Source organism: Bubalus kerabau, chromosome 7 (genome assembly GCF_029407905.1).
Source record: "Bubalus kerabau isolate K-KA32 ecotype Philippines breed swamp buffalo chromosome 7, PCC_UOA_SB_1v2, whole genome shotgun sequence".
In the NCBI taxonomy this organism is placed as follows: Eukaryota; Metazoa; Chordata; class Mammalia; order Artiodactyla; family Bovidae; genus Bubalus; species Bubalus kerabau.
In genome coordinates this window covers 72629165-72655498 of record NC_073630.1, presented here as the reverse complement: position 1 = coordinate 72655498, position 26334 = coordinate 72629165, and the positions used below count along the sequence as shown (strand labels likewise).

At 41.6% G+C, this 26334-nt stretch overlaps 1 protein-coding gene across 3 annotated transcripts in view; it reads left to right on the top strand.

Annotated features, from left to right (window-relative positions):
- Positions 1-2914: 2914 nt before the first annotated feature.
- The window catches only part of USP46 (ubiquitin specific peptidase 46), a 172885-nt gene continuing 149465 nt past the window's right edge, over positions 2915-26334 (top strand). For 2 of the 3 annotated variants that reach the window (XM_055588551.1, XM_055588542.1), the window contains exons 1-2: positions 2915-3180; positions 12494-12574. In XM_055588551.1, coding sequence (XP_055444526.1) covers positions 12566-12574 — 9 coding nt within the window. In that variant the 5' untranslated portion in view covers positions 2915-3180; positions 12494-12565. Of the gene's footprint in view, positions 3181-10274; positions 10338-12493; positions 12575-26334 lie in introns of all 3 variants that reach the window. The other variant, XM_055588543.1, reaches the window with a different exon arrangement.

The following is a 26334-nucleotide window of genomic DNA, read 5'->3' as shown; positions in this document are numbered from 1 at the left end:
ATGGGACCTAATTAACCTTAAAAGCTTCTGCACATCAAAGGAAACTATTAGCAAGGTGAAAAGGCAGCCTTCAGAATGGGAGAAGATAATAGCAAATGAAGCAACTGACAAACAACTAATCTCGAGAATATACAAGCAAGTCCTACAGCTCAACTCCAGAAAAATAAATGACCCAATCAAAAAATGGGCCAAAGAACTAAATAGACATTTCTCCAAAGAAGACATACAGATGGCTAACAAACACATGAAAAGATGCTCAACATCACTCATTATCAGAGAAATGCAAATCAAAACCACTATGAGGTACCATTTCACACCAGTCAGAATGGCTACGATCCAAAAGTCTACAAGCAATAAATGCTGGAGAGGGTATGGAGAAAAGGGAACCCTCTTGCACTGTTGGTGGGAATGCAAACTAGTACAGCCACTATGGAGAACAGTGTGGAGATTCCTTAAAAAACTGGAAATAGAATTGCCTTATGATCCAGCAATCCCACTGCTGGGCATACACACTGAGGAAACCAGAAGGGAAAGAGACACGTGTACCCCAATGTTCATCGCAGCACTGTTTATAATAGCCAGGACATGGAAGCAACCTAGATGTCCATCAGCAGATGAATGGATAAGAAAGCTGTGGTACATATACACAATGGAGTATTACTCAGCCATTAAAAAGAATACATTTGAACCAGTTCTAATGAGGTGGATGAAACTGGAGCCTATTATACAGAGTGAAGTAAGCCAGAAAGAAAAACACCAATACAGTATACTAATGCATATATATGGAATTTAGAAAGATGGCAACAATAACCCTGTGTACAAGACAGCAAAAGAGACACTGATGTATAGAACAGTCTTATGGACTCTGTGAGAGAGGGAGAGGGTGGGAAGATTTGGGAGAATGGCATTGAAACATGTAAAATATCATGTATGAAACGAGTTGCCAGTCCAGGTTCGATGCACGATACTGGATGCTTGGGGCTGGTGCACTGGGACGACCCAGAGGGATGGAATGGGGAGGGAGGAGGGAGGAGGGTTCAGGATGGGGAACACATGTATACCTGTGGCGGATTCATTTTGATATTTGGCAAAACTAATATAATTATGTAAAGTTTGAAAATAAAATAAAATTAAAAAAAACAAAAACAAAAACAAAAGCCAGGCCTGGGCCACAAGAAGTTCGCAGCTGGTGGAAAAGTACACTAGTTAAATGTGCTGCTGGGTATTCTGAGTGGTTGCTTTGTACATGGGAGGAAGGTCTAACCCACCCTATAGATTGTGCTGGGAACAGTCTGGGAAGGCTTCCTGGAGGAGGCAATGCTAGAGTCAAATCTGACGTCTCTGATTCAAACACACTTGAATGTGTCTGAAAGGCTTCACACACACAACCACACAACTATTACTGCTTTTTCTATGCTTTTTTGACCCAGCAGGCTGATCCTCCTAATTTACTTATAAACAGAGCTCCAGGGGCCATTGGTAAAGACAGCAGGGTAGGCTCTCCTGAAACTCAGCTCCCCCTGTTTTATTGGCCAGCCCATTTATTTTATCATGTCTTATCTTAGGTTCCAGCAGGTCTGGAGCAAAAGGTAGCTTCACATGAGCATCCATGGGAGGACAGAGGTGGGCAGCAGTGGCCTCACCTCTAGAGAGCCTGGGCCCTGGGTGTGAACCAGGTCATTCTTTCTTCCACTCATACTTCTTCACCACAAGCTTGTTATGACCTTTATCCTTATCTTTTATTCCAATAATTGTTTCAGTGGAGAACATTTTCTTCTCTTGGAAAACACAAGCCTTGAAACTGAAAAAAATGAAAACGTGTGGACAATTTTCAGTTGCTTTTCTAGGAGGAGTGGTCCTCACACGGAAGGGCTCATGTCCTACACCCACCTATCTGAGCATTCTTTCTCTTTTTATTCAGCAGGGATAAGAAAAATGAGAAACCTGGGATTTCAGCCCATTGCAAGAAAGATGCAGAAAGTGCACAGCAGGAATAGAGGGGTAGCCTGGATGACTGGCCTTGCTTCCTGAGAGTCACGTGTGTGTGTGCTCAGTCATGTCTGACTCTTCGTGACATCGTAAACTGTAGCCTGCTGGCCTCTGTCCATGGGATTATCCCACCAAGAATACTGGAGAGGGTTTGCCATTTCCTCCTCCAGGGATCTTCCCGACCCAGGGATGGAATTTGTGTCTCCCGTGTCTCCTGCATTGGCAGGCAGATTTTTTACCTTTTGTGCCCCCTGAGAGTCACAGTATCCCAGATACGTTGATCATCTATCACAGGTGCACAGGAACATGGGCCTGCACAGAACTTCTACAAAGACAGGATTGTGGGGCCAGGCTAATAGCGGGAGTTCGGGGAGGGGGCTGGCTCTGAGGCTGTACTATATATATGATGCAAAAAACATCTGTTGTTTCCATATCAGAGATGGAATGCTGGATATTAAGAGGTAGGGCTTAAGACTGCTCCTTCAGATTAGAAAAAAGAAAAGATAAAGGGAGAGAGAAGACTGGATGGGGGAGAGGGGGGATAATGAATGGACGGAAGTAAAGTGAAAGTTACTTAGCCATGTCTGACTCTTTGCAACTAAATGGTATATACAGTCCATGGGATTCTCCAGGCCAGAATACTGGAGTGGGTAGCCTTCCCCTTCTCCAGGGGATCTACCCAACCCAGGGATCAAACCGGGGTCTCCTGCATTGTCGGCGGATTCTTTACCAGCTGAGCTACCAGGGAAGCCCCGGACAGAAGCCGGGAAAGGAGAAAATAATCAGAATTTCTAAAACCAGATTCCAACAGAAATTCTTGCCATCATTTGTTAAAGATTTACCATTAGGGCTAGAACTCTGATTGGCATTATGGGGTGATTAAAAACATCTGCGTTTTAGAGGGAAGCAGGACTGAGTTTAAATCCTGATGCTGCTGCTTCTCAGCTGAGTGAGCAAGGAAAGCCCTCCTTTCCTCATGAGTAAAAAAGTCTGTGATAATACCTGGTGAAGAGTCCCAAGCAACGTCGGCTGCAGGCGGAGGCTTGGAGAGACACGGTGGGGACTTCTTCTGCTTGTGGGACTAGGAAATCTGACAGCCTGGCCTGATGCTCCCTACTGCTCCCAGGGGAGAGGAGGGTCAGACGGAGGCCTGAGGTGAGAAGGACCATCACCCTGACAGCACCTGAAAAGGTGAGATTGTGCTGAGGGTGTGTGAGTAAGAACAGAGTTGGGGGCAGTGGGCGGCCACCAGGCTGGTCCAGCCCTGGCCAGGCCTTTGCTGAAAATCACTGGACCACTAGGTTCTCATATGTGAACTACTTTTCTTCTCTTGTTTCTGCTTATAGCCCTGCCCTGGGACACTCTGGCAGCTAGTCACCTCTTTATTCACTTGCAGCCTCTATTCCAGATGTGGAATTCAGGCCTGAAGCCAGTCTTCTGTTTCAAGGTTGATGGCATGTCTGTTCTTTCATGGTCTCCGTCCCCTTCTCTTGGGCTCCTTTGACTGTGCTGAACACCCTCTTTGGAACAGGCATTTGGCTCATGTTCAGTTCTTAGAAGTGAGGACAGTTTGCGGAAGGGGCCATGTGAACACTGGGGTGTGTACCTGCATGCACGTGTGTGTGCCTATCTGTGATGCATGTTCTTCTCCAGTATAACCCCTCCTGCCAACTTTCAGCTCTTCCACTCTCTTTGCAGCCTCTCTTTAAACAAATTCATTCCAATCCTTTGAAACATTTCATCTTTAAACCCACAAGAATGTTCAGATTCTATCTGGGCTTCAGGAATTAGCTAGTTTCAAAGTCACTTCCAATTGCATGACCATTCATGTAGAAACATTAACCTTTTTGAATCTTTCAAGTTGTTCCATTAGCAGATCTAAATGTGTCCTTTTCCTTCTTCGTTTAGTAATTTAACTAATCATTCTGGCATTGCCCTCATTTTTGATGTTAAGGAAGCCCACAGTACCCCTCACACTATATAGGTTTCTGACTGCTCTTAAAATGGCTTGTGATCAGGAAAAAAGCAAAAGCCAAAAAAACCCACAAGTGACGTTTTCCAAGACAGGCTTTAAACAAGATTATTCTCCAGGAGTGGAGTTAAAAGAGAAAAATTATATAAGTAATTGCTTAAGAATGTGCCTTAATACTGTAATTTCTTAATATGATGGCACAGTCTAAATGTGCTATCTGAGATGTTCTTGAAACAATTCGAGGTCCTTTGTGCTGTGGAATGAGATACTTTTCTGCAATTAAGAGATGCAAGTGCTCCAAAGAGAAACAGAATGTAATGCCTGTTAGGGAGCGGGGTGGGGGTGGGGATTTCTCCAAAAGAAAGAAAAAGAAAAACTAAACTTTATTAAAACTTTGAGAATCCAGTGGGCGTAAATGAAATGGCTGATTACAGTTCACCTAGATAAGGATGTTGTCATACAATTAAATTATTTTAATAGGCCAAATAAAACACGGTTGTAACAACCTAACTTCTTAGAATCCTTGGGTATTTCACAAGGATCTAGTCTTACCTTTCAGCTATTCAGGTATGCTGAATTTTTTCCATAACATTTATTAGGGTAGAATATAAATAGGAAAGCATATTTTAATATTGAGGTAGCGGTTCCTCTTAAAAATGTTTTATTATTATAAAAAATTACACAGAAATTTACCAAGAAAATAAAAATCACCCATAATCATATCATTAGGGAAAACCATTATTAATGTTTTGATGTATTTCTTCTAAACATTTTGTGTATGTGTTATAAATAATGTGCATAAATAATGTAATTTTTCAAAATTGGGGAATTGTGATGTGGATACAGTGTTATAGTTTATCATCTTTGTTATTTATACTTGACATATGCTGGGGTGGTTTCTCCATGTCATTATACATTCTTTTATACCATCATTAGTACTGGCTATGTAATTTTCCGTTGTGTGAATGTACCATGATTTTTTAAAAAATCAGTTCCCTCCTATGCATCACTTGGGTTCTCTCCTGGGGTTTTGTTTGCCATTACAAACAATGGTGTAGATATGTCTCCGTGTGTATCCATGATTAGTTCTCTGAAACAAAGGGTGGGAACATTCATAAAGCCATTCATACAAAGGCTGAATTACCCTCCAGAAGAGCAACACCAATTAATACTCATTCCAGGAATGAAGAAGGATAGTGAGGAAGTGGAACATGAGGACTGGGCTTGAACCTCTGCCACCCTCCAATCATGCAGTCTCGGGCAGATGATAGAAATGCTCTGTGCTGCAGACTTTTTATCTGAAAAATGGGGGAAATCAGTGCATTTATGTCACGTGGCTATTTTGCGGATTAAATGAGAGAAAGTGCTTGGACCTAAAATGCTGGTCCATCAGGAGAATCTTACAACCAGATTCTTCCACCTATCGATTCAATTCACTTAACAAATCTTCAGTGAGTGCCCATCCACCGTGTGCCAGGCTCTGTTCTTGGCACTTGGGGGGCATCCGTGAGCATAACAGTTGAAGATCCTGGCCTGAATGGGAGCTGCCATTCTAGTGGTGGGGAAGGAGGAGACAGACAATAAATAATAGAGCTGAAGAAGTTAGTATACAGTATCTTAGAAGGTAATGAGTGTGCTATGGAGAAAGACAAGGCAGAGCAGTGTAAGGATTTTCAGGAATTTGGGGTTTCAGTTTGGAATTTTAAGAAGGGTAATCAGAAGAGGCGCCAGTGAAAAAGTGACAGTTGAGCAAAGACTTGGAGAGGGTGGGAGAGCAGACAAGCAGATAACAGGAGAAAGACTGGGAGCAGGAGTGTGCTGGAGCCTCAGAGGCAGGCAAGCGGCAGTGTGGTGGGAACAAAAGCCATGAGGGGGGTGGCAGGGGAAGGTGATGAGAGAGAGGTGGCGGGGCAGACCACATGGAGCCTTATAAGACCTCTTCCTCTGTGTGGAGGGAGGCGCTACCGCAGACTTCTGAGCAGGGGAGTAACAGGGTGGGGCTTCCATGCTGTAAAATCACTGCCTGCTGTGTTGGAATAGACTGTAAGGGTCAAGGGTAGAAACAGGGAGTCTGTTAAGGGTGACAATGACAGGTGACAGGTTATGATGACTCTGATCATGTGGAAAGAGTGAAAGTGGCCCAGCATAGGCAGAGTCTGGACGTGTTGTGAAGGTAGCACCAGTAGGGTTTCCCATAGGTGTGAACTGGATGTGGGGTGTGAGAGGAATAGAAGTCAAGGATTTATTCCATGGCTTCTGACCTGAGCACTTAGAATAACGGAGTTGCCTTTCACTGAGCTAGAAGATCAGCCATGGAGTTTGGAAAATGCTAAGTTTGAAGAGTCAATCAGATATCCAAGTGGAGATACGGAGAAGGCAGTTAGAAAGATGAACATCTGGACAGGGCTCCCTGGTGGTTCAGTGGTTAAGACTCTGAGCTGCCAATGCAGGGGGTGCAGGTTTGATCCCTGGTTGGGGAACTAAGATACCACATGCCTTGCAGCGTGACCAAATAATTAAAACTTTGGACTTCCCTAGTGGGTCAGAAGGTAAAGAATCTACCTGCAATGTGGGAGACCCAGGTTCAACCCCTGAATCGGGAGGATTCCTCTGGAGAAGGGAATGGCTACCCACACTAGTATTTTTGCCTGGAGAATTCCATGGACAGAGGAGTCTGGCAGGCTACAGTCCATGAGATCACAAAGAGTCATACACAACTGAGCGACTAACACAAGAGTCTTAGGTATATGAGAGATAATTTTAAGACTACAAGATTAAATAAAATCTCCTAGAAAATATATTTGCATAGAAAAGAGAAAAGGAGTAATGACTGAACTATGATGGTGCCCCAACTTTATAAGATTGGAGAAAGAGGAAAAAGCATTGCAGGAGAGTGATAAGAGCCAGTATCAAGGCAGGAAGAAAACTAGAGAGTCCGATGTCCCGGAACCAGTGAAGAGAAAGGATCAAGGAAGAAGGAATGATCAAATGGTTCAAATGCTACAGAGAGATCAAGTTAATCTGAGGGTGGAGGACTGATGGGTTCTTGTGGATTCTGCAGCCTCACCAGATGAGAGCAGATGTGATGGAGTGGGCAGAACAAAAAGCCTGATGAGAGTAGGCTGAGGAAAAACGAGAGAAGGCTTGGAGACAGTGAGTATAGACACATCTTTGAGGAATTTTACTCTAAAATAAAGGTGACAGGGGCTAGCTGAGGAAGTATAATCAAAAGAAGTTACAGTGTGTGCATTTGTGTGTGTATGCGTGCATGCTAAGTCGCTTCAGTCATGTCCAATTTTTTGCAACCCTATGGACTATAGCCTGCCATGCTCCTCTGTCCATGAGACTCTCCAGGCAAGAATACTGGAGTGGGTTGCCATGCCTCCTCCAGGGAATCTTCCCAATCCAGGTATAGAAACCGCGTCGCTTGTATCTCCAGCATTGACAGGAGGGTTCTTTTACCACTAGCGCCACCTGGGAAGCCCCATTTGTGTGTACATGTGTGTGTAAATAATAGCAGGTGTATATGTTTAGGAAGAATCCTGAAGAGAGAAGACTTTCTGACTGTAGGAGAGATAACTGTTGGAATAATGCTGTGAGTAGGCAAGAGCAAATGGGCTCTAGTGCAAAGTGAAAGAACTGACTTTAGACGGGAGCGTAGGAAATTCGTCTGTATTAAGATCTGGCCCCAGAAGTCACCAGTGGGTAGATGTGGTCAAAGGAGGCTGGAAACTTCACTTCCGATTGCCACATTTTCTCATGTACTTACTGAGTGTCTCCTGCATGTCCACCCCTTGGCTCTTCATCCAGTCTTTTTGCCAGGTTCCCCACATCTTTGACATGCCTTCTCCTCTCTGAAATAACTCAGGAATGTTTCAAGGACTTATTAGGTTTCAAGTGACAGCAGAAGTGGTACCCAAAGAAGCCTGGAGGGATGAGCACCTTTCCAAATGCCTCCCTGAATACCTGGGCTCTTCCTGGGGTCAAGAATTCGAAGCAGTTACTCTATCACCCATTACTAAACGTTGATAGAAACTCAGGCTAAAAATAGTTGTGCTAAAAATAAAAAGTCCCCGCACTTATCTGAATTTCGTCAACGAAACTGCCAACATCTACATATTTGGAAACATCTGTGCAAACACTTGGATGTTTGGAAACATCAGGAACCTTGGCATCACTTGGCATTTTTAAAGTTTTATACTCCTTATCCTGATATTTTGGTTTCATGTAGACATAGCCAGGTGGTGTGAAGGATCTATTTAAATTTGAGTCCCTGCCTACAAAGGTCTGTTTCCTTCCTCATTCAGATACCAAAGGAGTCATCATGGAACTCTGAGAAACCAATGTCATTGCCATTTTACCTGATATTGTCCATGAAAATAAATATTCTCTTATATTTAGAGCTAAACCCTCTCACAATTCTCATTCTAAACAGTCAAACTAGTTTTGATGTCTTTTCTTACCTCAAGCAATTACAAGCATTTCCTTCATCTTTCCTTTTTAATGTTTGATGAAATCTTAAACCTATTAAAACCCTTCCAATGTGTACTCCTTGTGGTTCTTATCAAGTCTCATGGGTAAGTCAGCTTTGTTCTTTATTGCCTTTGGATTATGTTACTGCAATCCATTATGAGTTATTGGATAAGATGCTGTAGCACAATTGGAAATTAAATCCAAGGTACCCCCCAGCTTTTCAAAAGCTTGTGATTTCTTGCAGTCAATGAGGTACTAAATTCAGCTTCCTTTATTTAATACAAGGTTTCATGATAAAGGGTAGGCAAATCTTTTTTTTTTTTTTTTTTTTTTTTTTTTTTGTCACACAGCATGTGGGATCTTATGTTCTCTGACCAGGGATCCAACCCACATCCCCTGCAGTGGAAGCATGGAGTCTTAACAAGTGAACCGCCAGAGAACTTTCCACAAATTTTTTATCCGTTCTTCTTTGTAACTGAAGAGCACTTTGCAAACTGATGTTCTTTGCTTGTACAAACTTATTTTCCACTCAATGCAAGGAAAAACAGAATTTGCAGTATCTGTTTCCAGTATCTTTGACACCTTGTCCCTTTGGAGTAGTAACTTGAGGATTTTTAGATGACTTTCTTTTCAAGATCAGATTCTATATTAAAAGAAAGGGACAGAAAGGATCATACTGCCAGTTTTTTACTCCTTCTTCTATGGCTCTCTCCAATATCTTTTAGATGATGTGAATTTTGAGAATTAAAAACCAGTGAGGATGCTCATTGCTATAAGTAGAGCTCTGAAACCCACAAATATTATTTATATGTTTTTAATTACACATACATGAAAAGAAAATAAAGATTATAATTACTGATCAGTAAGTATAACTTGTACTAGATAGGGTAGCACCATTACTTGTATTAGGTAGGGTGCCATAACAAACTCCAAATTCCCATAACACAGCACAACAGAAGCTTGTTTATTGCTCACATAACTGTAAGTGTTCTTGCCTAGCCTGTGGCTGTTCCTCACTTCAGTTCAGTTCAGTTGCTCAGTCATGTCCGACTCTTTATGACCCCATGGACAGCAGCATGCCAGGCTTCCCCATCCATCACCAACTCTTGGAGCTTGCTCAAACTCATGTCCTTTGAGTCGGTGATGCCATCCAACCATCTCATCCTTTGTTATCCCCTTCTCCTCCTGCCTTCAATCTTTCCCAGCATCAGGGTCTTTTCTAATGAGTCAGCCCTTCACAACAGGTGGCCAAATTATTGGAGCTTCAGCTTCAGCATCGGTCCTTTCAATGAATAGTCAGGACTGATTTCCTTTAGGATTGACAGGTTGGATCTCCTTGCACTTCAAGGGACTCTCAAGAGTCTTCTCCAACACTACAATTCAAAAGCATCAATTTTTTGGCACTCAGCTTTCTTTATGGTCCAACTCTCACATGCATACATGACTACTGGAAAAACCATAGCTTTGGCTAGATGGACATTTGTTGGCAAGGTAATGTCTCTGCTTTTTAATATGCTGTCTAGGTAGGTCATAGCTTTTCTTCTAAGGAGCAAGCATCTTTTAATTTTGTGGTTGCAGTCACCATCTGCAGTGATTATGGAGCCCAAAAAAATAAAGTCTCTTACTGTTTCTATTGTTTCCCCATCTATTTGCCATGAAGTGATGGGACCAGATGCCATCATCTTCATTTTTGAATGTTGAGTTTTAAGCCAAGTTTTTTCACTCTCCTCTTTCACATTCATCAAGAGGTTCTATAGTTCCTCTTTGCTTTCTGCCATAAGGGTGGTGTCATCTGCATATCTGAGGTTATTGATATTTCTCCCTGCAATCTTGATTCCAGCTTGTGCTTCATCCAGTCTGGCATTTTGCATGATGTACTCTGCACAGAAGTTAAATAAGCAAGGTGAGAATATATATACAGCTTTGATGTACTCTTTCCCAATTTGGAACCAGTCTGTTGTTCCACGTCTGGTTCTAACTGTTGCTTCTTGACCTGCACACAGATTTCTCAGGAGGCAGGTCAGGTGGTCTGGCATTCCCATCTCTTGAAGAATTTTCTACAGTTTGTTGTAATCCACCCAGTCAAAGGCTTTAACATAGTCAATGAAGCAGAAGAAGATGCTTTTCTGGAATTCTTTTGCTTTTTCTGTGATCCAGAGGATGTTGGCAATTTGATCTCTGGTTCCTCTGCCTTTTCTAATTCCAGCTTGCACATCTGGAAGTTCTTGGTTCACGTACTCATGAAGCCTATCTTGGAGAATTTTGAGCATTGCTTTACTAGCGTGTGAGATGAGTGCAATTGTGCGGTAGTTAGAACATTTTTTGGCATTGCCTTTCTTTTGGGATTGGAATGTAAACTGACTGTAGCAACTGCTCAGTTTTCCAATTTTGCTGGTATATTGAATGCAAGACAGAGGAGAAAAGGAAAGATATATCCATCTGAATGCAGAGTTCCTGGAGTGGCTGTACCCACATTTGGTCATTCAGGGACCTAGGGTCCTTCCACATGGTGAGTCCAATAGCCCATTTCCTTGGAGTCCTCTGCATCTGGCTGACAGGAAGCAGGGAGGGGAGCAGGAAAAAAGGCATAGTCCACTACTTAAAACACAAACCAGAAGTGACACAGCACCTCTGTTCACATCCCATGGTTAAGAATTAGCCATACGTCCTGTTCTGGATGCAAAGGAGGCTCAGATATGTAGTCCCTAGTTAGGCAGCTGTGTCTGAATAATAACTCTGAGTTAAAAGTTAGCCAGCCATCCCTGACACACTATGTAATGTAATTACATTTTTAAAATATATTCTGCAATGCCTCCTACTGTTAACATTTGGAATATAGCTAACAAATGGGATCATACTACATATATTAATGCTGTTGTTGTTCAGTCGCTAATCTGTATCTGACTCTTTGGGACCCCATGGACTGCAGCACGTCAAACTTCCCAGAACTTTACTATCTCCCTGGAGTTTGCTCAGATTCATGCCCCATGAGTCTGTGATGCTATCTATCTCATCCTCTGCCACCCTCTTCTCCTTTTTCCCTTCTGACAAAATGTGGTCCACTGGAGGAGGGAATAGCAAACCACTCCAGTATTCTTGCTGTGATAACCCCATGAACAGTATGAAAAGGCAAAAAGATATATATTAATACTTACTGCTTTATTACAGTAAAGATGATCTTTCTTCATTAGCAATAAATCAAATCACACATCTGTCACATGTATTGTATGTCATTGCTGTGAACAGAACATGGTTTCAAGTAGCAGCCAGGCATTTTTCTGGTGTGTCTGTTTGGCAGCCAGTATCACAAAGACAGAGAACAGCATGAGACTATGCAGCGTAATGAAGGGGGCTTTGGGGTCAAGTATATCTGGGCTCAAGTCCCAGTCCTTGCATTCACCAACTTGTAATGATAAGGAAGCCTTTTGTTTAACCCATAAAATGGGAATAGGAGACTTCTTTTATTAAGTTTTTGTGAGGGTTAGTGAAATAATTTATGCAAAGAACTCAAATATCAGGATGAGTGATAACCTTATTTTTTAAACTTTATAAGTGACTTTAAAATTTATAAGTTTTATAAGAAAAGCTTTATATTTTGACATTTTGTGGCCTAGTGAGATAGAGGAACATGTAAAGCAAGACTCCATACAAGTGACCTGGGGATGTTGATACTGATTTGGTAGGTCACAGTTTGGGCCCATGAAACTGAATTTCTAGCAGATTCCCGAGCTGACTCTGATGGATGTTGTCCTTGGGACCTACATAGAGAAACACTGATATAAAAGCTCCATCTAGGCAGTCAAAAGGGGACCAGCAGATGGCAAAAATTAGGAAAGCAGAAATCAAGAGAAAGGAATAAACGACCCAGAGTCACAAGAGAGGTAAAAAGTAAGAGGAACATCTAGCACAGTATCTCAAGAGGCACTTTGGGTGAAATGGATTTTCTTTATTGGGATCATGCCAAGCACTGTGGACGTTTGGCATGCCTGCCCACTCAGTGAGTGCCAGCTGTGTCTCCACACTTACTGTAATAATGAAAAATGCCCCATATTTCCCCAGATATCTCTTATGGGAGCAGAACCACCCATGGTTGAGGACCACTGATCTAGTCCAAGAGCCTCGCCTCTTCAGATGAGGAAGGTGAGTTTCAGAGAGGTGAAGTGACTTGCTTATGGTCACACAGCCTATAGGTGGCAAGGCTGGGAATAGAACCAAATGCTCTGCTCCAGCCAGGGGTTTATTTCCACCATGTGGCCATTTTACTTTACATGTTACTGTAAGTCATAGAAAACCCAATTTTATCTTCCCTCAATAACAGGGAAGTTGATTGACTCCTTTCACTGGAAAGTCAGAGGTAGAACCCACTTCAAGATGATACAGATCCAATGGCTGTGATTCCATAGGTCTTTGACATAACTGGCTTTGCTGTCTGTGTCGGCTTCATCATCAAGCTGATAAGATGATTACAGGCCTTGTATCTGGAAAGCAATATCCAGGGAAAGTGAGAGAAGGTAGCTTTCAGAAACTCCCCAAGAAAATGAGAAAGAACTTCCCCAGGAGCTCCTGGATCTGCTTTCTGTATCCCAGCAGCCCAACTTGGGTCATAGAGCCATTCCTGAACCAAATTCTGAGCAGAAATCTGGGATAACGCCTAGTTCACCAGGCTGTCCCCAGAGTAGAGGTGAGGTTGTCTTATCCCAGGCTGTGTTGAACAGAAGTGAGTAGGTGTCTGAAAAAAATTAAGTTTCTATTAGAATGGACTCTCCTGCTGGTTAGACCACCATCAGCATTAATGATAATAACGTTGGCTCCTTTGCATCTTATACTTTTAAGTAGTTACCCCATTATTCAGTCTACAACTATGATGTCATGTTCTTTGGGGTTCTCAGAATGTGCATTAAAAAAATAAATAGTAGTATTTTCACACATCAAATAATATACAGTTAGATGTCTGGCACATGTATCATTTCAGACTAGCTTTGGCTGTGTGTGACAAAAGACTGAAATAACAGTGACTTAAAAGACATGGTAGTTCTCTTCTTACACATGTAAATACTCCACAGGGTAGCAGGCCAGGCTAATAGGGTGGCTCCACAGTCATCAAGGATCCAGATGTCTATCTTGTTTATCCTTCATCCTAAATCTGAGGCTCTGAGCTTCATGGTCCGGGTTGGCTGCTTGACTCCAATCACTGTGTCCACACTTCAACCAGCGGAAAGACAGGAAGGGCTGAAGAAGGGTTTGCTCTCCTTTTAAAGACATTTCCTAGAAGGACTAGGAAATATAAACTTCCGCTCAGAGTCCTTGGCCACCCCTAGCTGCAAGGAAGTTTGGGCAATATGGTCCTTATCCTGGAAGCTAAAACATTTGGAATTTTTTTATTAAGGAAAAAAAGGAAAAGGATACCGAGGGTAATTAGGAATCAGTGCTACATATACATAGTTTAAAAACAATGAGGGCTTTTCTGGTAGCTCAGTGGTAAAGAATCTGCCTGCCAGTGCAGAAGACATGGGTTCGATCCCTGGTCTGGAAGGATCCCACATGCCATGGAACATATAAGCCCAAGCATCACAACTACTAACCTGTGTTTCAGAACCCAGTAGCCTCAACTACTGAAGCCCGCACACTCTAGAGTCCATGCTCCACGACAAGGGAAGCCACCACAACGATAAGTCCATGAACAGAATATAGAGAGTAGCCCCCACTCTCCGCAACTAGAGAAAAGCGCACACAGCAATGAAGACCAAGCACAGCCAAAAATAAAATAAATAAATAAAATTATTTTTAAAAATAAATTCTGAACATTCCCATGACACCAATAAAATACATTTTGAGAATTACTCAATAATACTCAACTATAGTATTTAGAATTCTTTTTTTTTTTTTTTTGTAATTATTTATCTATTTGGCTGCACTGGGATTTAGTTGCAGGATGTGGGACCTTTAGTTGCAGCGTGTGGGATCTAGTTCCCTGACTAGGGATCAAACCCAGGGCCCCTGCATTGGGAGTGTGCAGTCAGCCACTGAACCACCAGAAAGTTCCTAGTATTTAGACATCTTCAGCCTCACTGGAAAGTCCAGCCAAGTAAAAATTAAGAAGTGCCAGCCAAGTAAGGAAGAGCCAGTTTACTCTCAGCTCCTTAAAGATGCTTCCCTACTCCTAATACCAGGCATTTCTCCCTGGGTGACAGGGAGAATCAGCTTAACCAGCCACAGATAAGAGTCAACAACCCAAGCAAACAAAGGGGGTGGTTATCCAACTGTAACCCGGAGGTAAGGTGGGGCTCATATTGCCAAATTAAACATTAAGCTCCTTTGAAGAAAAATATCTGAAAACCAGAAATAGCTAAAAAGTAACTCTAGTTATTCATCGTATTTTCCAGGATCAGTAAAGGAACCTGAGTCATATGCCACAGCCACACTTTCTTGTCATCTCAGGGATCTTACTTGCTCACACTCTGACACTGCTTCAGCATCTTGATGCTTTGCTGTTTCTTGAAAGCTGTATTCTCTTTCCTCTTTCCTCCCTCCTCTCCTGCCCTATCACCCATACGCATTCTCTCTGTGTAGAATCCCCAATACCCAGGAAACAGCAAATCAAGACAGACCTATCCTCAATGTGGGGGAGGGAGAAACTGAGCCGGCAAAGCAAGACCAGGGCAGAAGGGGACACAGAGGGAGGGGACAATCCCACCGTGCTAATCCTCTGTATGAAAACCACTCCTGAACCGTATGATCATAAGGTCAGTCCACTACCTGGACACCCTCGTCTCCTCCCAGAGTGGATCTCGGCAGGCGTCTCTCAGGGTAGATGGTGATGCTGCTCAGAGGCACTGCCTCCCTCTGAAATGACCACCTCTGTCTGGAGGGTAATTGTATGGCAGCTGGGGGTTGGTAAAGATGATGCTGTGCTGTGCTCAGCTGCTCAACCGTGTCTGACTCTTTGCAACCCCATGGGCTATAGCCCACCAGGCTCCTCTGTCCCTGGGACTTCCCAGGCAAGAATACTGGAGTGGGTAGCCATTCCCTTCTCCAGGGGATCTTCCTGACCCCGGAATCGAACCTGTTTCTCTTGTATCTCCTGCATTGGGAAGCAGATTCTTTACCACTAGCGCCACCTCGGAAGGCCAAAGATGCTGCTGCTGCTGCTGCTGCTGCTGAGTCGCCTCAGCCGTGTCCAACTCTATGTGACCCCATAGATGGCAGCCCACCAGGCTCCGCAGTCCCTGGGATTCTCCAGGCAAGAACACTGGAGTGGGTTGCCATTTCCTTCTCCAGTGCATGAAAGTTAAGAGTGAAAGTTAAGTCGCTCAGTCGTGTCCGACTCTTAGTGACCCCATGGACTGCAGCCTACCAGGCTCCTCCATCCATGGGATTTTCCAGGCAAGAGTACTAACCACCACTTACTCTCTCTGCTCTTCAGGACTAAGTCAGAAATAATTTTTTATGAAGTTAATTCTTAAAAATGAGAGCATAGGTGAGAATTTGAAGTATTAGCAACACACATACACAAAAGGATGACTTCTAGTTGACATGACTGACAAGATGTACTTTAAATACATAGAAATGATGGACTAAATGTCTTTTGAAATATATTTTAAAATATGTATTCATCAAGACTTCCCTGATAGCCCAGTGGTTAAGACTGTTGAGCTGCCAATGCGGGGGGCACGGGTTTGATCCTTGGTCAGGGAACTAAGATCCCACATGCTGCGTGGCGTGGCCAAAAAATTAAAAACAAAACAAAACACACATGTTCACACTCAAAAGTAAGAAAAGGGTATCTCCAGGAGCTAAACATGAAGCAGTAACTCACAGCCCCAGAATTATGCAGAGATTAAATCAATATAGCCTGCAGAGAGAGAGACTGGATTAGTGGTTTCAGAGCTGAGCTTCTAATGCCCAGGGCCAAGAATTAAAGCAGTGGGCCCTGCACAGGGCAGAGAGCTGGAACTGGGCTCCCTGCGAGAATTGAGAAGCCAGAAATCTGCTAACTCCTTTATCCATCAACAGATACTAGGAAAGGTCTGGGAGCTATTGTATAGTTATAACAGGAAGCAAGGCAAGAAATTCACAGAAGACAAACAGGAGAGATTATAAAACCCAAAATTTGTTTCCTGAAAAGACAAGTAAAAGCAGTGGACCTCTGGGGGTGTTCCCTGGTGGCCTAGTGTTAGGATTCCAGGATTTCATGGCCTTGGTCTAGGTTCTGTCCCTGGTCAGGAAACTGAGATCCCGGTAAGGCATGTGTCATGGCCAAAAAAAAATCCCAAATGGACCTACGGCTACACTGATCTTTTTTGAAGCATAAACAAGCCAATATTAGGGCAGAAAATAAAATAATAACCATAGGTACACTAGAGAGGGAAATAGAGTATTCTATGAATGAAGAATATTCTGGGCCAATAAAATTGAAAACTTAAATGGGATAATTTTCTAGAAAAATATGAAATACTAAAAATTATTCAATATGAAAAAGATCTGAAGAGAAGATTTAGTTATGGTTCCTATGGTCAAGCAACAAAATAATTTTGCCTTGTTTTAAAAAAAAGTGAAAAAGGATAGTGCAAGAAAAGTTACCAGCCAATGTCTTTTATGACTATGCCAGCAAATACCCAAAATAAAATATTAATTCACTGACTGCAGCAATGAATTTTAAAAAAGAGGATCCAAAGGTAAATCATGCCATAATTGGAAAGGATATCATGATACCACTAAGCATTGTTCTTAAACATTTGATGCTGTTTTTCATACCATTGCCACATGCAAAAAAAAAAAAAAGCCCACCTGTCTTGAATGTCCCTGATTCTTTGCTGATTGGCTGCAGACTTAAAATCCTGGGTACTGTGAGCTGAGCCAAAAACATAGTTCCAGGTCCTAGATGCTAGAGCAGAGGAAAGTATGTGTTGATCGTTTCAACTCTTACAATGAATACAGGTTGGGAATTCCCCAACAGGAAGGTATTTCAGATACTGGATGGCAATAAATTAATTAATTAAATAAAAAATTTTAATCCACAAATACTAAAGAAATTTTAAAAACTTTTTCCTCTTCCCAAAAGACAGAATGTTCAAATGATTTTTATGGGCAACTTCTGTCAAATCATCAATTATACAATTATTCCAAATATTTCTATTTTTCCACATTAAGCTATACATTCACTGCAATTCTAATCCAATTTCCATTTAGATATTTCTGGGGAAATTAAAAAACTGATTCTAATGTTTAATTGAAAAAATAAATGTTTGAGAAGAGTCAAGAAACTCTGAGATAGATGAGAGAATATACTCTTCAGGATGTGAAGATGCATTATGAACCTATAATAATAGTAAGTATTAGACAAAATATCCATGGAAAGAGAAGAAAGCTCCTGAAGAGACCCATGCTTTTGTAGAAACCTGAAGTATGATAGAGAGGGTGTCTTCTAATCACTCTGAGAAGCCTTCCTGAAGGTGATAGAGGAGGCATTTAGTAATTATGGGGAATTAAAAGTAATGAGGAAACTGGACATGTTTTCTACAATTTCCAGTTCAAAAATCACCATGAGGATTTTCCTAAACCTTTATTCCAAGTTCTTTCTTTAGAATATAGATAGATGAATGATAGAAATGTAGATATTTTAAAAAATAATTATTTTGGACTTCCCTTTAAATAGCTATAGTGAGACTAGAAAATAATGTATATATTTAAATAGACTCTACCACATTGCAAAATGCAAAGTACCTAAGCAAAATGAATAGTGATCAAATAAAATCCTTGGTAGAACTCACAGATACATTGATTTATTATTTCACCAGAAGAACACACTAAGTACTTGGGGGCTTTTTATTTTTATCATTTTAGAGTAAAGAGAATTAACTACTACAGATGCAACAAGGATACCAAAGGAAATATGAGAGCCAAGTTCTTAAAATCTAGAGAAGAAGCACAGTATGTAGATCAGAGCCCTGATATTAGCAGGAACACATCTAGTGACTGTATGCTGCTGCTGCTGCTAAGTCGCTTCAGTCATGTCTGACTCTGTGCAACCCCATAGACGGCAGCCCAATGACTGTATAGGAAAACCGTATTGAAGGAAAGATTGACTTCCGAAGCTGCTGAGTAAATGATAGTCATTGTTTCATGGAGAGAGTGGAACCAAGCTTATCACACCACACAACAAAAGGCATTTCTTAGCTTTGATCAGTCAAAGCTAAGTCACTCAGTCACTCAGTCGTGTCTGATCCTTTGCAACTCCATGAACCACAGCACGCCAGGCCTCCCTGTCCATCACCAACTTTTGGAGTCTACCCAAACTCATGTCCATTGAGTCAGTGATGCCATCCAACCATCTCATCCTCTGTCGTCCCCTTCTCCTCCTGCCCTCAATCTTTCCCAGCATCAGGGTCTTTTCAAATGAGTCAGCCCTTCGCATCAGGTGGCCAAAGTATTGGAGTTTCAGGTTCAACACCAGTCCTTCCAATGAACACCCAGTATTGCTCTCCTTTAGGATGGACTGGTTGGATCTCCTTGCAGTCCAAGGGGCTCTCAAGAGTCTTCTCCAACACCACAGTTCAAAAGCATCAATTCTTCTGCACTCAGCCTTTTTCACAGTCCAACTCTCACATCCATACATGACTACTGGAAAAACCATAGCCTTGACTAGACAGACCTTTGTTGACAAAGTAATGTCTCTGCTTTTTAATATCCTGTCTGGGTTGGTCATAACTTTCCTTCCAAGGAGTAAGCGTCTTTTAATTTCATGGCTGCAGTCACCATCTTCAGTAATTTTGGAGCCCAGAAAAATAAAGTCTGACACTGTTTCCACTGTTTCCCCATCTATTTGCCATGAAGTGGTGGGACCAGATGCCATGTTCTTAGTTTTCTGAATGTTGAGCTTTAAGCCAACTTTTTCACTCTCCTCTTTCACTTTCATCAAGAGGCTTTTTAGTTCTTCTTCACTTTCTTCCATAAGGGTGGTGTCATCTGCATATCTGAGATTATTGATATTTCTCCCAGCAATCTTGATTCCAGCTTGTGCTTCATCCAGCTTTGATATGTGCACATATTTTACCATATTTTGATAATACAACCACAAAAATCTTTCCATTTTCATGATCAGTTCAGTTCAGTTGCTCAGTTGTGTCTGACTCTTGGCCACCCCATGGACTGCAGCACACCAGGCCTCCCTGTCCATCACCAACTCCCAGAGTTTACTCAAACTCATGTCCATTGAGTCGGTGATGCCATCCAACCATCTTATCCTCTCTTGTCCCCTTTTCCTCCCACCTTCAATCTTTCCCAGCATCAGGGTCTTTTCCAGGGAGTCAGTTCTTCACATCAGATGGCCAAAGTATTAGAGTTTCAGCCTCAGCATCAGTCCTTCCAATGAATATTCAGGACTGATTTCCTTTAGGATTAACAGGTTGGATCTTCTTGCAGTCCAAGGGACTCTCAAGAATCTTCTCCAGCACCACAGTTCAAAAGCATCAATTCTTCAGCGCTCAGCTTTCTTTATAGTCCAACTCTAACATCCATACATGACTACCAGAAAAACCATAGCTTTGCCCAATCTGATTACAGAGGTCAGTCATCCCTTCATATGCCTTGTCATTTTGATTGTCTAAAATTATATTTTACTAAACCATCCCTTGCTTAAAAAAATAAATAAAAGTTCAACACAGTCAATAAAGATGTGTATCCAAAATTATCAAACAAACATTGATATTCTGAAGATAATTGGGGATAATAAACCTATGGAAATCTTATTCCCAACAGTGCTTAGTTCTTAGCCTCCCCATCCCCCTATTAAACCAACAGTATTCACTGGCTTCTGAAAAAGGCAAAACCCAAGCTAGAACAGAAGAGACATTCTTAGCTTTTTTCTTCAAATGAGATCTTTTTTTTAATTTAACAATTGGATAATAATTTTGCAAGGGTTTGATATAATATATCTAAGAGAGGTACTTCTGATAACATACTACTAATAAAAAATGTACTCAATAATACCCATGTTCCATACCCTGTTCCAAGTGCTTCAGACGTTTAATCTTTACCAGAAATTTCTCATTTTTTCCCTCCCATTTTAAAAATGAGGAAACAGAGACCCAGAGGGGTGCAGTAACTTGTCCTGGGTCATGCAGCTAGTATCTAGTGGAGCTAGAGTTAGAGCCCAGACAATCTGACTCCCGAGCTAATGCAGTGGGTGGTTTACTCATTCAGTCGTGTCCATGTCTTGTAACCCCAAGGACGGTAGCCCACCAGGCTCCTCTGTCCATGGGATTTCCCAGGCAAGAATACTGGAGTGGGTTGCCATTTCCTTCTCCATGGGATATTCCTGACCCAGGGATGAAACCCAGGTCTCCTGAGTTGCAGGAGGATTCTTTTTCTTTGAGTCACTAGGGAAGCCCATGAGCTAATGCAGACCCCACTCCAAATACATAGTGGATAAACATAAAAAGAGCACTTTAAATGGCCATCCTTGAAAGAAAGTTCCAAAAACAGAGAGACTTGGAGCCTGAACAGCGACCACAGCTTTGCCTGGTACTTCAGCCATGCATTTAATTGACTTGGCACAACCCATCAGGAGCCTTTGACTTTAACCCTGTTTCTACATCTAGGTGTGTGATTAGTGGACGCATCTCAGTGAACAGGGTCTGGCTCATGAAGAGCTCTCAGATTTCTGTCACCAGGGTGGGGAGTGGGGTAGAGGGGTGGGGTGAGTACCAGGCATGTGCAGTGGGACCATGGGACAATATGTGACATTTTAAGGTCAGTTCTTCAAGGGTAACACAAGTGTGTATAAAAAATCAGAGAAAATGTAAGCCTTTATTTATTTTTATAATCACTTTTATTTTTAATCAAACCTGTTTTCTGATATATGTTATTAACTGAATCAGAGAACTGAAATCTGTATTTTTTAAAAACATTAAGCCTTATTGATAAATGAGAAACAAGTTTTTCTGGGCTTTCTTGTCAAGAAATGATACCACTGTTTCAAACCCACTGGTAGTGGGCAAACAAATGATGATGATGGAAATGATTCTGAAGCAATGAACACCGACCGTAATACGTAACCAGTGAGAGAAACTGAGTAAAAGGTAAACAAGGCTTCTCTGTAGTATCTGTGCAACTTCCGTCAATCTATAATCATTTCAAATTAAAAAAAAAAAAAATTGTTTTAAAAAGCTTGAGTCCAGACAAGAGACGAAGAGACTCTAATTTCTGTCTCTCTTTCCATATATTAAAGGTAAAATACACTAATCATCACTGAACAGCTTGCTAAAATTTTAACATGTGTATATATCCTTGTAAACATCACTCAGACCACAATATAGAGCATTTCCATAAGTAGAAAAAAAATCTTCATGTCCCTCTGAGTTCATGGCCCTCTTCCAAGGACATAATGTCCCAATTTCTATCACCATAGATCACTTTTCTCTGATTTGAACCTCATACAGGTAGAATCATACAGTATATTCTCTTTGTTGTTTGGTTTCTTTCACTCAGCATTTGTCTGTTACATTCATCTGTGTTGTTGAGGGTATTGGTAATTCTTTTTGCTGCTAAGTAGCATCTCATTCTATGAATAAAATATACAGCATTTGCCCTTCCTACTATTGATGGCTACTTGAACTATTTTTGGTTTGAGGCTATCACAAATAAAGCTGCTAAAAAATCCTCATTTTATAAAGAGAAGAAGAAAAAGGAAATGAACACCAAAGAAATAAGTTTATTTCAGCTTTGAGAGGATATATTTGTCAGGGTAGCAAAGCTGCTGTGGGTGTTATGGAATATGCTAGGGTTTAGATCTGAAGACTGGGTAGAGAGTCTATAAGGTGAAGTTAATGAATCAGAGAAAAAGTCACTGACAGTTTCTCTGTGCACTGGTGTAGGCAGATAAGTCTGTGATTCTTGAGAAGCTAAGCATGGCCAGCTATTGAAATGGGATCATAAAGAAGGAGGCTATGGACTGTTCTGTGGCAGGCTGCTACCTTGAAGTAGAGCATATCCTTTGATAGTCGCTTTGAGAGTCCACCACCCAGCATTTGCAGTGAGTCTGGGGGCTACTGCCAGCCAGCAGGGTTAGCACTTAAGAGCTAGAGACATACAGATGAACTTACTTATGAAAAGAAATAGATTCACAGACATAGAAAACAAACTTATGGTTACCAAAGAGGAGAGTGGGGGATAAGTTAGGAGTCTGGGATTAACAGATACACATGTTATATGTAAAATAGGCAAACAACAAGAACCTACTGTACAGCTCAGAGAACTATATCCAATATCTTGTAATAATCTATAATGGAAAAGAATCTGAAAAGAAAGGATAGATAGATATCGGTATATATGTGAATCACTTTGCTGTACACTTGAAACTAACACAGTATTATAAATTAACTGTTTCAATTTGAAAAAAACTGAAACAAACTATAAACAAAGCAAAGGAGGTCAAGGGCCAGCTGGAATCTGTGGGCAAACTCTATTTGTCACAAACTCTATTTGTCACTGTATCTGACTGTAAAGACTAATATGAATGTCCATAGCAGCTTTATTTACAATGGGCAAAAAACCGAAAACAACCCAAAGATCCATTGGTGGGTGAGTGGATAAACAAATGATGCTATATACATACAATGAAATGCAGCTCAGCAATCGAAAGGAATGAACACTGAGGGGATTCCCTGGTGGTCCAGTGCTTAGGTCTCTTTGCTTCCCCTGCAAGATCCCTGGTCAGGGAATTCAGATCCTGCAAGCCACTTAGCATGGCCAAAAAAAAAAAAAAGGAATGATCATGGAGAGGTAAGGGAGGGATATGGGAAGAATTGGCCTGCATGGATATTGATATGCCATAAATTAGGGTAGAAGTGGAGAAGGCAATGGCACCCCACTCCAGTACTCTTGCCTGGAAAATCCCATGGACGGAGGGGCCTGGTGGGCTGCAGTCCATGGGGTCGCTAGGAGTCAGACATGACTGAGTGACTTCACTTTATTTTTTCACTTTCATGCATTGGAGAAGGAAATGGCAACCCACTCTAGTGTTCTTGCCTGGAGAATCCCAGGGACAGGGGAGCCTGGTGGGCTGCCGTCTATGGGATCGCACAGAGTCGGACACGACTGAAGCAACTTAGCAGCAGCAGCAGCAGCAGGGTAGAAGTAGTGTTGAAAAGAATATCAAGGAAGCAGGAGTGAAAATAATTTTTGAATAAAGGGGAATAACCTATAAATCAGTAGATTACTCCAACCACAAAGGGCAGAAGGGCAGTAAAATCTGGGGAAAACACAGAGAGAGTTGCAGTGAGGAGCAAAGACGATATTCAAACACATCAGAGCAAGAGAGTTGGGGGAGACTCATATCCAAGATTAAGCAATACCAAGACATCACCTAATACCCATTATGCATGTGTGTGTGCTCAGACACTTTGGTCATGTCTGACTCTGCGACCCCATGGACTGTAGCCTGCCAAGCTCCTCTGTCCACAGGATTCTCCAGGCAAGAATACTGGAGTCGGTTGCCATTTCCCTCTCCAAGGGATATTCCTGACCCAGGGATCAAACCTGAGTCTCCTGCATTGCAGTTGGGTTCTTTACCAACTGAGCCACCGGGGAAGCCCAATACCCATCATAATGGCAAGAATTTTAAAGAGCAATGACATATAATAATCATGGGATTTGGAGGAAGGGACTTGAATAAGGTCAGGATTCAAGTGAATAAGAGTCATCACTTTGGCTGTTTGAATTAGAAAGAAACTTAATACCAGAATTTATTGAAAAAGCTAGGACAGTTGGCTCTATGCTAGACCTCCAGTAATGATTCCCAGAAGACTCTGCTGAACATACCACCAGAGGCACTGCTTTCTTTTTTCTTTATGTGGAAGTGAATATAATGAGACAGCATTTCTATAAAATAACAAGATTATGTGTGTGTGCATGTGTGTGTATAAATGTATACCTGATTATGTGAGCTTCAGAAAAAACATGGAAAGATGGCTTACCAGCATAAGTGAAGGCATGGAAATGGGGTAAAGGGTTTGAAATTGTATGCATAAAAAAGAGTAAGAAAGGGAATAAGGAGGTTAGCTGTAAGAAATGAACAAAAAAAAACACCTGAAAAATGTCCACTGTTTTCAGCATGGTTCATTCAAAGTCACCCTCTCAAAACCTATAATTTAAAAAGTCTGTGTCCAAACATTCACCTGTAAAAGACACTGCCATTCAGCCAAATATGGCATCATGATTGATATGCATGACAGCAAACACTGAACTAAACTATTTTTAAATTTTCTAGATATTCTAGAGTGGAATCTTTTCTATTCTGGAAGGCAATTTGGCAAAAACCATAAAACTTTCATATGCATTTATCCAGAAGCTACACTTCTAGAAATCTAAGGGGAAATCCTAAGGAGATTTGGGTGCAATTTTTGGTTTAAATATGTTATTTTAGTATTAATTGAAAGCAAAAAAATAAGGGAAATAAGAACAGTCTAAATGTTTAGCAAAAATTAATACATCTATAGAATGGGACATCAAGCAACTACTGTAAGTCATATCTTTAATAATTTAATAGCACAGGAAATTGCTCATGATATAATGTTAAGCAAATAATAAAACAAGAGACTTAAAATTATGTATTGTATATTTCACTGTTGTTACACACATACAAACACAGAAGACTTTAAGTAAATACACCAAAACGTTAATGGTGATTAGTGTTAGTCGCTCAGTTGTGTCCGACGCTTTGAGACACTATGTACTGTATCTTGCCAGGCTCCTCTGTCCTTGGAACTCTCCAGGCAAGAATACTGGAGTAGGTAGCCATTCCCTTTTCCCGGGAATCTTCCCAACCCAGGGATCAAACCTGAGTCTCCCGCATTGCAGGCAGATTCTTTACTGTCTGAACCACCAAGGAGGTCCCTAATAGTGATTAGTTCTAGGAAATATTAAAAATGATCATCATTTTCTTTATTTGTATATTTTCTAAATTTTCTAGATTAAGTAATTATTTAGGATGGAATGCTCTTATTTCACTCTGATGTGAGGACAAACTGGCTGGCAAATCAGCCGCCCCAGTGATTCATAGATTACAAAGTCTATGAGGGTAGTTGTCTGCTTAACATTCTGTCCCCACTGCTTAAAACAGTGGTAGATGGATAGACGGATGGATGCCACGTGCATGGGTGAAAGCATGGATGGATATTTGGATGAATTTGGTTGTTCTGTGGGGCCAGGTAGCAGTTTCCTTCTTTAAGGCACAGTAGTGTTCTTGCCTGGAGAATCCCAGGGACAGCGGAGCCTGGTGGGCTGCCGTCTCTCGGGTCGCACAGAGTCGGACACGACTGAAGCGACTTAGTAGCAGCAGCAGGATAATCAGAGATTAGAGGACCATTCTGCTGATTAAAGCACTACTTCTTCCTATGTGTTGTTGTTATTGTTTAGTCAGCAAGTTGTATCCAGCTCTTTTGTAACCCCATGGACTATAGCCCACCAGGCTTCTCTGTCCATGGCATTTCCCAGGCAAGAATACTGGAGTGGGTTACCATGACCTATTCCAGGGGATCTTCCTGACTCAGAAATCAAACCTGCATCTCCTGCATCGGCAGGTGGATTCTTTACCACTGAGCCACCAGGGAAGCGCCTACCTTTATATATCAGGTTATAAACTAAGGAGAGGATAATATTTGTAAGAGAAAGTCAGAAATAACCAGAAATCATTGTGGCTTATGTTAATACAGTATATAGGATAATTACAATCATTATGTGTGTGAACAAATTGGTCCTCTACCAGGTTCCCTACCGGGTTTCATCCATATTATTCCATGAGTCCTGTCTGACATTTTCAGCCTTCCATGGCAATGATGAAACACATTAGCCAATATCATACCACGAAGTGCTGGCAAGGTAGGATATATGGGGCATTCAAA